The sequence below is a fragment of the Sinocyclocheilus grahami genome, unplaced genomic scaffold (genome assembly GCF_001515645.1).
Source record: "Sinocyclocheilus grahami isolate Dianchi unplaced genomic scaffold, SAMN03320097.WGS_v1.1 scaffold218.1, whole genome shotgun sequence".
In the NCBI taxonomy this organism is placed as follows: Eukaryota; Metazoa; Chordata; class Actinopteri; order Cypriniformes; family Cyprinidae; genus Sinocyclocheilus; species Sinocyclocheilus grahami.
Genome location: NW_015505397.1, coordinates 360698 through 372551, shown reverse-complemented (window position 1 = coordinate 372551; position 11854 = coordinate 360698). Strand labels below are relative to the sequence as shown.

The window sequence follows — 11854 nt, the reverse complement described above, 5'->3', positions numbered from 1 at the left end:
ATATATAATATATACAGTGCCCTCCACTAATATTGGCACCCTTGGTAAATATGAGCAAAGGCAGCTGTGAAAATAAATCTGCATCGTTTATCCTTTTGATCTTTCATTCACAAAATTCTAACCTTTCATTGAAGTGAAACAATGGAAAGTGGGAGGAAAATCTCATTATGAAATAAATGTTTTTCTCTAGTTCACGTTGGCCACAATTACTGGCACCCAATTATTGCAACCTCCTTTTCCCAAGATAACAAGTCAAGTCAAGTTTATCTGTACAGCGCTTTTCACGATACAAATCATTGCAAAGCAACTTCACAGCAAATTAAGTTTCTACAATATTTAGTGGTAGCTTATCAGTGGTGACTGTCAATTAATGTACATATGGCAGAAATGTACGGAAAAATCAATTAAGGACTTAATAAAACAGACGATGAACACTATTAACAGCAATTATTATATGATGCAATCAAACTTATAGCAAAATGTGGTATTTCTGTAAGTTATTTCAGGGTTTGCATCATCTGAGGTCCTCTGAGGGGTTGCATCATCTCTTCTCAGGTGTTCTGGATCCAGACTGAAGCTTGTGTAAATCCTAGTTACCACGGGATGCCAATCCCAGCAGAAACAGAGAAACAAATAGAGACATAATTAGCGTAGCTGCTGTTCCAACCAAGCAAAAATTATTTGTTTAACCCAAACTAACGAATAATAATGTGCATTTGATTAGATATAACTGCAGTAAAAGATTATGACTGCAGTAAAAGATTATGAGATGCATTATTTGAATGCTTGGCCAAAGAGATGAGTCTTTAATCTAGATTTAAACAGAGAGAGTGTCTGAACCCCGAATGTTATCAGGAAGGCTATTCCAGAGTTTAGGAGTCAAATGCAAAAAAGCTCTACCTCCTTTAGTGGACTTTGCTATCCTAGGTACTACCAAAAGTCCAGAGTTTTGCGACCTTAGGGAGTGTGATGGATTGTAGCGTGGTAGAAGACTAGTTGACTAGTTAGGAGCTAACCCATTAAGGGCCTTATAGGTAAGTAATACTATTTTGTAACTGATACGGAACTTAATAGGTAGCCAGTGCAGAGACTGTAAAATTGGGGTAATATGATCATATTTTCTTGACCTGGTAAGGTCAAGAACAGCTTAGTTTTCTCCTATAACACCTGATGAGTTTGGAGAACACCTGACAAGAGATCAGAGAGCATTCCTTCATCCGGAATCTCTCCAGACCCTTCAGATTCCCAGCTCCATGATGGTGCTTCTCCTCTTCAGTTCACCTCACTCCTTTTCTGCAGGGTTCAGGTCCTGAACTGGGATGTTTCATGGCAGAAGCTTCATTTTGTGCTCAGTGAGACATTTTTGTGTTGATTTTGATGTTTGTTTTGGATCATTGTCCTGATGGAAGATCCAACCACGGCCTATTATAAGATTTCTAACAGAGGCAGTCAGGTTTAGATTTTTGTATCTGTTGGTATTTGATAGAATCCATGATGGCATGTACCAGAACAAGATGTCCAGGACCTCCAGCAGAAAAATAGGCCCACAACATTAAAGATCCAGCAGTATATTTAACCGTGGGCATGGGGTACTTTTTATTAAATCTGGTGGGTTTGCTGCCATAAAGCATAAAGCTTTAGTTTCATCTGACCATAGAAGCCAGTCCCGTTTGAAGTTCCAGTCGTGTCTGATAACTGAATATGCTGGAGTTTGTTTTTGGATGAGTGAGGAGGATTTTTCTTGAAACCCTCCCGAACAACATGTGGTGATGTAGGAGCTGTTTGATCTTTTTTTTAGGCGTTCTGACCCCAAGACTCAACTAATCTCTGCGATTCTCCAGCTGTGATCCTCGCAGAGCCTTTGGCCACTCAAACTCTCCTCCTCAGCATGCATTATAGGACGATATAGACACACGTCCTCTTCCAAGCAGATGTGTAACATCTTTAATTGATTGGAACTTCTTAATTATTGCCCTGATGGTGGAAATGGGGATTTTTTTGGGGAATTTGGCCATTGTGTTCCTCATTTATAATTTTGTAGAACAGGAAGTCACGGCTTGACAATTTCATGCTCCTAGTCACCCTGGTGTGCTAAAAAAATGTAAATAGGAATATACTTCAGGGATATTTTACTCATAAGAATTTATAGGGGTGCCATAGGTTTAGATTTTTGTATCTGTTGGTATTTGATAGAATCCATGATGGCATGTACCAGAACAAGATGTCCAGGACCTCCAGCAGAAAAATAGGCCCACAACATTAAAGATCCAGCAGTATATTTAACCGTGGGCATGGGGTACTTTTTATTAAATCTGGTGGGTTTGCTGCCATAAAGCATAAAGCTTTAGTTTCATCTGACCATAGAAGCCAGTCCCGTTTGAAGTTCCAGTCGTGTCTGATAACTGAATATGCTGGAGTTTGTTTTTGGATGAGTGAGGAGGATTTTTCTTGAAACCCTCCCGAACAACATGTGGTGATGTAGGAGCTGTTTGATCTTTTTTTTAGGCGTTCTGACCCCAAGACTCAACTAATCTCTGCGATTCTCCAGCTGTGATCCTCGCAGAGCCTTTGGCCACTCAAACTCTCCTCCTCAGCATGCATTATAGGACGATATAGACACACGTCCTCTTCCAAGCAGATGTGTAACATCTTTAATTGATTGGAACTTCTTAATTATTGCCCTGATGGTGGAAATGGGGATTTTTTTGGGGAATTTGGCCATTGTGTTCCTCATTTATAATTTTGTAGAACAGGAAGTCACGGCTTGACAATTTCATGCTCCTAGTCACCCTGGTGTGCTAAAAAAATGTAAATAGGAATATACTTCAGGGATATTTTACTCATAAGAATTTATAGGGGTGCCATTAATTGTGGCCAACATGCATTGGAGAAAAACATTTATTTCATAATGAGATTTTCCTCCCACTTTCCATTGTTTTACTTCAATGAAAGGTTAGAATTTTTTGAATGAAAGATCAAAAGGACAAACGATGAAGATTTATTTTCACAGCGGCCTTTGCTCATATTTATCAAGGGTGCCAATATTAGTGGAGGGGACTGTGTGTGTGTGTGTGTGTGTGTTAAAAATAAAATTATATGAAATACAAACATGTTTATAATATGCATTTCATAAAATATTTTTTATAGAAAATACATTATTTTTTTATATATGTATATACACACACACACATACACATATACATACATTTTTAAACATTATAGTGTCCAGTTGAGTACACAGGTACAAAAAAAAGTGAAAGAAATGTCAATTCATTTTTATTATTTTTCATTTCATATATTTTTAATTTGTACAGCATTTATATTATTTACTGTAAATGCATAAAAACATATTGAAATATATATTCATTTTATTTAAATTAATTTAAATACCTATATGATTTTATGTACCATTTCCATTTTTAACTTCATTTTTTTGCTTCTTTTCTCATAGACTCACACTAGCTGCTCTTGGTCTCAAACTGAATGACTACTGGCGTGAAAAGAAGGAAAAGAAAGCGAAAGAGAGAGCATTTCAAGCCTTAGAGAGGAAAAGCAAAGAAGGAGATACTGAGGAAACAGAGGAAGAGGATGATGAAGAGGAAGAAGAGGAAGAAGAAGTGTATGATTGTTTTCCTCCAAAACCTTTCACACAACTGTGTTGTCGTACCTGCTTTGCTCTGTTGGTGAGAGTTTATCCATCTGTCAGTCAGATGGCCAGAATAGCACTGTGGGTTTGTGGGTAAAAAATGAAAGATGGTGCAACCTAACTTGCTAAAAACGGACTATTTGTCTGTTAGACCACAAACCTTGCACATAAATGCATCACAGACAACACACACACAAAAAGCATCTTGTGATGGCAGAGGTCGAGTCGAGCTGTTAAATGCAGGTGGGCGGCACTGAGAAATGTGAAACTGTTAACACAGACAGACAAAGCAGTAGTGTGGTTTATATCTGTGATGTCTGCGAGTAAACCATGCAACAGCTAAAACATGCAATGCACATGACTGATCACAACCAAGGTTCCCATGAAAACAAAACTGAGGTTTTGTTTTGTTAGCTTTGCAAAAACTTAACCTCAGTATACAAGGATCGTTTTCAATCACCATCAAAGGAGAAACAGGCTTTTTGAATAGACTGCTGCAGTGAGGACATTTTTTTAAAGGCCAAACTGTAGCTTTGCATCATCCTGGTTCCCTCAACAAAAACCCAATAGGATTTTTCGATTGGCTGTTGAATTATTGCAGAAAATAAGCTCTGTGGCCAACAAACGTTTATGATTCTTACACTTTTTTTTCAACATATTAGTCTTCCCAACTTTTATAAATTTCAAATTTATCAGATTTGATCAGATTTACTGTCCTCAACACCCTCTGTAGTCCCATTAGCCACTTGCTACCAACCACCTTTTACAAGTCAAGTAAAAGCCTTAAGAAATAATCACTAATGTATTTTATTTAGTACAATAAATGTGAAAATGTCTTAAGCTTGTGTCAAACTCTGACCTTTTTCAGGCGTTTAACCAAAAACCCATTGACTTCAGGATGATGGAACTAGAAGTGCTAAAATGCTAATTTCCAGGTTTTGAGCTACAAAAATACATCTATACTGCGGCAGTCTATACCGCCTGCCTCTGACAAGCAATAGCAAGTACTAAATCATGGATTTGAAGCTGAAGTCAAGGCTAGTGGCTAGTCCTAGCTTTGTTTCAACTGGAACTACATCAACATATGAACAAAAACTGCTCCTGTCGAAATTTTCATGGGCATAAATGTCCCCCCAAAATATATAAAAACTCTACACGCAACAAGTTGAACAGGTGTAATAATGGCTTTCTTGTATCCGAAGGGATGTGAGGTGGATTCAGTGTGAGGACTGTTTGAAATGGAGAGCAATCAACACTCTCCTGTTTGCTGGAAGTTTTCCTGATCCGTTCAGATGCTGCATGCACCCGATATCACGCTTACGGTGAGTCTGTTCCCATATGATTACCTTAAATTAAACTGGTATGTTTAGTATGCAGTACTACGCATTATATTTGCACTAGAGTATGTATACTGTGTGCATTAAGCAAGTTTTCTGTGTGAATGAAGTATCCAGATGACCTGATCTGCCAGAATGTGGCATTAAAAAATTAAAAGGATTAAAAGATGCTAAATAACAATATTAGTTTCAGAGTTAACTGGATTTGCTTGCTGTATTATAGTACACAGTATGCAGTACACTAGTATTCCATTCCAAACACACTGCTTTTCTTGACTTATTTAATCAGACTGCACGGAGTGAAGGCCTTTTACACAAAACTGGCTTAAAAATAGACAATAACCATAAGGAAAAGATAACTGGATGGCTGCTTAGAATTGCATATTATGCTGTAAACCGCACACTTGTATTAAATTTCAAAGCGTGTCTTATTTATTCTTGTGCTTTCTTTGTGTAGGAGCTGTTTGTTACCAGAGGATACGGATGAAAATGCTGAAGTTACAACAGCCAGCTATGAAAAAACACTCAAAAAACAGTTAAGACAGTAAAATTGTCTCTGCACTGCAAAAACATTGTAAATTTCACAAATGATTACAAAGAAACGGCAAGTAGAACATTAACTTTTGAAGCAGAAAGACTGAAATGCAGTCCAATAATCTGTTTTATTTACAACTTGTGATCACAAACTTTACACTAATCGTGTGTCTCCACATTCTAATATCTGAGATTCGAGTATGAATGCATGTGTTAATGTGTGTTTTGCTGTGCGCAGGGAACACGCCTCAATCAAGAGAAGAGGAAGATCTCTGGAGGTATTGACCTCAATTTGTGTGTCAGATGAGGAAATACTCGTTTCTCATGACAGGAACTTGGGTTTCTGACTCTCACGAGTGTCAGGGTGTGATCGCACTCGCTGTGGGCTTGTTGACTCAGTTGTGTTTGGTCTGTATAAATGTTTTCTGTAAGTCTGCATGTGGCCGTCTTCTTTTGCATGTGGCAGACATGACAAATAATGCATACAAGTATGAATGTGAGAGCTTTGCCTATGCAAACATAAAATGTTGGGGTGTGTGTCAGTCTGTCAGTGTTGACGAAACTGCAGTATTTTGATACTGTAGTTTGCCAAGTGACCCAATAATTCATACTGAAACTACAAGTAGGCTGTCCTTAATAGATCATTTATTTAATGCATTTACTAGATGCATTAACTATATTATATAATATAGTTAATGCATCTAGAAATCACACTGTTTTATCCAAAAAGTATAATTTTATATAAGTTTTAGTAGTTGGTTCTGATGGCTGCAGTTTTTTTGTGGCCATACAGAGGCATTTATAGAAATTACCTACATTAATGTGAAATATCACTTCTCATTTTGGTTTTGACACATTGATCTCACTTGAGACTATAATAAGTGTGTGTGTGTTGTAGATGAGTAAAAGCCCAGTGCGTCCTCTCTGTCGAGGACTATCTGAACCTGCATCAGAGAGCAAACAGGATGAGGTCACCGTTATCATGACGACAGATAAACAGGATGCAGATGAGGATGGAGTCAGAGTCGCTGTCACAGAAGAGGAAGAGTCTTTGCCCTCCCCAAGGTCTGAAAGAGACTCAACTCAGCATTTACACGCATTAAAGAATCACTTTTGCTGTCGCTCATCTTTACTTGATGCATTGCATTGAACATGTTTAACAAACGTTGTTGTGTTACTGTGTGACAAACTACAGTATTTAAGTGGGTGATAGAGTGACCCTCAAGTGTGACTTTAAACTAGATGCATTATTAATTAGGACGCTTTTAATATGTTAAAAGTTTAACTTAAGGGTCAAGGTAAGGGGTGCTATATATATATATATATATATATATATGTGTGTGTGTGTGTGTGTGAATATAGTGTAAAAATAAGTGTAACAATTATTAAATTAACTTATTAAATGTAAATAATTTGCAGATAATATTTTACACAAATTTCGATTTTTTTTTTTTTAACAATATAACTGGGTCTTTATACATGAAAAAAAATACAGTACAATATAACTGGGTCTTTATACATGAAAATCTAAAGCTGTCTTTATACTTTAGCAGGTCCCGCATAGGAAATCGTCAAGTTTAAAAACCCCAGGTTTAACTAACTTTGCTCACTTATTTTTTAGAAAAAGAAGGAAAGAAACATGCTCAGACATTGAAAAAGGCAACAAGTCCCCAAACCATGCTGAAGCTCCAGACGTCCCATCTGAGGGAGAGACAGAAACAATGGACAACATGCATGAAGGATCAGAGACAAACACCAGCACATCACCAGCAGCAGATACGGTGGCTCAGGAGGACAGTATTCAGCCGGAGGCCATGGTATTTGAGGGCCCCGTTGAGCCCCAGACATCTCAGGGGCCACAGATGGCCAAAGATCAGCTTAGGATTCCCCCTCACCCTCTCTCACCACACGCCTCCACAACCATGGCTCAGACAGTGGTCGTCACTCCTCTCAGCCGGCCAGGATTTCAGCCTGTGTCACCATTGTTGGCAGACGGGTCGGACCGCGCGGCTCTTGCTCAGAGACTCGCTCAGCTGGAGCGGGAAGCCAAACGGTTAAAAAGAATTCTGGGCATCCGTGAGCTGGAGGTTGCCATGGTGACGGAGGCAGAAGGGGGCGGGCCTTCTGATGTCACCACGAGTGATTCAGTGTCATGTGAGCAAAATGTGGAAAGATTGAACCCAATGCCAATTGAATCTAGGAGGGAGGAGCTTTCTGTTTGTCAGGTAAGGAATTAATATATTTGTACATCTTGTGAAAATTAGTATGTGCACATTGTTGTGAAGATCGACCACAAGGTGGCGCTATAATGAGCAACTTTTCGTTTTTGCAAAAAACTGCTCGAATCAGAATTATTGTTACTTCTGAATCCTTGTTTAAGCCATAAACAAGTGTATATCTCTTTGTTTATTTATAAAAAAATAATGTATGTAATATATATCCAACTTAAGAGCTGGGATAATATAGTTATATTTGTGAAAATTTAAACAATTGCGCAGCCAAAATTTGCTATAGTATATATTGCTTTGCATGATTATACTGTATGTATGTGGATAAAGTGAGATGTAATATATCAAAGCAGATTTACAGAAAATCATTATATAACATATATTTATAATATATATCCAATATTGAGATTATAAACAATTAAGCAACCATAATTTGCTATAGTATGTATTATGTGATTATATGAATGTATGCGGATAAAGAAGGATGTACTATGTATCCATCTTTTAATATATTACTTGGGCAATAATATATAACAAGATATTTGAGATTTGATATGTCTCATTTTTTATTTGATGTGAGTAACATTTCACTCGGATATTGTAGTTGTATAATTTGTTATTAATGATTAATTTGTTAATAAATTTGAGTTATTAATTCATCATGTGGATTTTGAAACCTAGACATTTGGTTACAGTGATATGTTTGGTAAATCATTAAACATTTAACATCAATAATGTGTATGAATATGAAGGAATACAACTATGTGTAGTTTTTAATCAGAGTGTGACACCATATTCAATATACACCATATATCAATATTACAAAACATTAAATAAAGTAATAATTTTAAATCCTTTTTAAATACCTTCAATCTGTAGAAATCAGAGGAACAGGCAAACCGGCCACCATCCAGTTCGTCCCCCATCCAGCAGAAGGCAGAAACGAGTCCGAGAGACGAGCTGTACTGGAGTAAGACATTAGCCAAACTCCAGAGTGAGAACCAGACGCTGCTAACTGATATGAACGAGCTGAGAACAGAGAGAGACCAACTGCTGAACCGAGTGAGACAGACAGAGAGAGACAGTCACGACAGGAGAGACCAGAGCACCAACACACCCAACCACACTTACAATAGGTGTGTATGACTGAGTACAGCTGGACAAAAGAAAAAAAATCTTATTTAAAATTTTTTTTTTATTATTTATTTGCCATTTTCTGACAATATTTAAGTTTAAACATCTATATTATATATTTTATATATATATATATATACATACATATATATATATATAAAACAACCTTTATATCTATCTATCTATCGCTCACTGCAAGTTATGTCTTGACGACATTAGGGGTCTAACTTGGGAGCCCAATTATCTCTGAGTTTAAGAGAAAACGCCAATAAAAATTGGCTAGTGGATTTTACATGCTGAGCCACTCCCCGTGCACACGGGTATATAAGGCGACAGCGCACATCCACTCTTTAAATTTTTGCTTCGGAGCCGAGTGGTTGTATGAAAAGCTGTTATACTCCACAAAGCCATTCATCTGCTGTGTGTCGGGAAGTTGTTCTGGTTGGCGGTACAGCGTGAACAGCGGTGTTCCTTTCAGTGATTCCCCTGGGCGCTTCAACTAAAGAGCAGATTTCCTAAAAGAGCAAATCACGGACGATTCGTGTCTTTTTAAAGATGCCGTTTTCGTCCGTATCCTCTTGGTTGTTGTCGTTTCCTGTCCTCTGACAATGGCCACGGGCGTTGTCATCCATGTCTGGCCATTCAGCACACTGAAGACACATTCATGGATGGTTCATGCCCGCACTGCGTGTGTGACCATGGCAACGCTGAGATCGCGTCTCTCCATTCTTAAAGGGAAAGAAGACCCCTCTGTCACTACCCGTCCCGGTTTCTCTGCCATGAGCAGAGGACCGTCGGCTAGTACTCTGGGAGATTTGAGGGTGACAGTGAGAGCTTCTCCGCCAAGCCACACCCCACGGACCTCTCACTCCTCCCGCAGCGTTTGTCCTGTGCGGCTGCTGAGTGATTCTGCTGGGCTGTCTTATGGCGGTCCCAGCATGCCATTCGGTGTGCCGCCGGGGGATCAGATGTTGATTGCAGCATCGGGGGATAAGCTATTGACCTCTGAGGATGAAGATTCGGCGGGGCTGCCCCCCTTGGGTGTTGTCACCACTGCCGAATCGGACCCAGAGTTGATGGCTATGCTTGCCCGGACAGCTGTGAGCATCAGGCTGGAGGTGAATACATCGCCCAACCCTGAGCGTTCGCGGCTGGATGATTGGTTTATCTGTGCAGAGCGCGGCTCACAACCACATTCTACTCTGGTTCCTTTCTTCCCAGAGGTGCATGAGGAAGTGAAGTAGTCGTGGACGGCCCCTTTTTACGGCTAAAAGCCACTCGTCTCCTTCCTCCGTCCTCACTACCCTCGATGGCGGGGCGGCTAGGGGGTGCATTGACATTCCCCAGGTGGAGAGAGAGGTTGCGGTGCACCTGTGCCTGCAAAACACTGCCACATGGAGGAATTGTCCGCCTCTCCTGTCCAAAGCCTGTAAGCTGTCGGCAGGCAGCTGGTGACTGACTTCGCCCTCCGGGCGACAAAAGTCACGACGCGACCCCTCTGGAAGGCAATATCCACTCTGGTGGTCCAGAAGCGCCATCTCTGGCTCAGTCTGGTCGAGATGAGAGATGTTGACAAAGTGCGCTTTCTTGAAGCTCCCATCTCCCAGGCTGGGCTATACCCAGCAGTTCTCGGCAGACTGAGGCCATACAGCACATCTTGCCCCAACGTGATCCTAAAGCTGCCACCGTTCCGTCACGGGCCATGTCTCAGCCTGCTTGTCGCCGTGGGCGCCCTCCTGCATTCTCCACACCGGCTCCGCCCCACGCTGAGACATTGTCGAGGAGAGCGGCACCCCCTGTGTCGCATCCGGCCGCTAAATGCTCTAGGAAGACGATGAAGCGGCCCTGACACGGGCAACCCGGAGATGTAGGAGACTGCTCTTCAGGAGGTGGCGAGGACAGCACCGCGCCTTCCCCCAGAGGAGGGCCGGGCGAAGAATCTTTTTCTTTCTGTTCTTCCGTTGGCTCGATGGCCAGCGGTAACCACATTGTCAAAGAAAGAGCTGTTTCCTCTCTGACGGACATCTGTCGAGCTACGGGCTGGGCGACACCTAACACCTTCACAATGTTTTACAACCTTTGTGTAAAGCCGGTTTCTTCCTGTGTGTTGGGTAACAGGTAATTGGCGGGAAAAACTGGCTCTGTGTCAAGCTTGCTGCGCCATTCCCCCTCACAAGGGGATGTGAGCGCCTTTCTTCTCCCAGTAGAGATCCCCGGTTTGGCGAATCCTGGTCAAGCATCCTCCAGCACCCCCGGCATTCAGACTTGGTGGAGCAGTCTGACGCCAAGCCCAGTACTGGTGTTAGCATGCCCGGAGTCCCGGTCAGCCCCTGTACTTGGCTAGGTGTCCGTATGGCTTGATTCCCTATGGGTAATCCCATATGTGTATTCTTCCACGGTAAGGTTTCCCTCTCGGTAAACCCGTGTCTTCCCTTGACAGACCTGCTCTTGTCAGTCTCTTCTGGCAGTTTTTCCATCCCTACTCTCAGGTAGGACCTGCCTCAGAGACCCATTCCATAGGTTGTGGCGTTTTCCATAGACCCCTAATGTCGTCACGACAGAACATCTTGGTTACGTACGTAACCCTCATTCCCTGATGGAGGGAACGGAGATGTTATGTCCCAATGCCACAACCTTGAGTCACTCGCTGTTGCCGGGACACGTTCTCGGCTCCTCAGTGTAAAAACGTAATGAGTGGATACGCGCTGTCGCCTTATATACCCGTGTGCACGGGAATGTGGCTCAGCGTGCAAAATCCACTAGCCAATATTCATTGGCATTTTCTCTTAAACTCAAGAGATGATTGGGCTCCCAAGTTAGACCCCTAATATCGTCACGACATAATGTCTCCGTTCCCTTCATCAGGGTATGAGGGTTGCGTACATAACCGAGATGATATATATATATATATATATATATATATATATATATATATATATATACATACACACACACACTCTCTCAAAAATGTGTGT

At 40.9% G+C, this 11854-nt stretch overlaps 1 protein-coding gene across 1 annotated transcript in view; it reads left to right on the top strand.

Moving 5' to 3' along the window:
* LOC107596342 (MORC family CW-type zinc finger protein 3-like) overlaps positions 1 to 11854 on the top strand; it is a 25446-nt gene that overhangs the window by 8223 nt on the left and 5369 nt on the right. Inside the window, exons 10-16 of the mRNA XM_016287061.1 lie at positions 3452 to 3619; positions 4849 to 4968; positions 5441 to 5518; positions 5756 to 5795; positions 6416 to 6582; positions 7139 to 7742; positions 8625 to 8881. Coding sequence (XP_016142547.1) covers positions 3452 to 3619; positions 4849 to 4968; positions 5441 to 5518; positions 5756 to 5795; positions 6416 to 6582; positions 7139 to 7742; positions 8625 to 8881 — 1434 coding nt within the window. The remainder of the gene's footprint in view (positions 1 to 3451; positions 3620 to 4848; positions 4969 to 5440; positions 5519 to 5755; positions 5796 to 6415; positions 6583 to 7138; positions 7743 to 8624; positions 8882 to 11854) is intronic.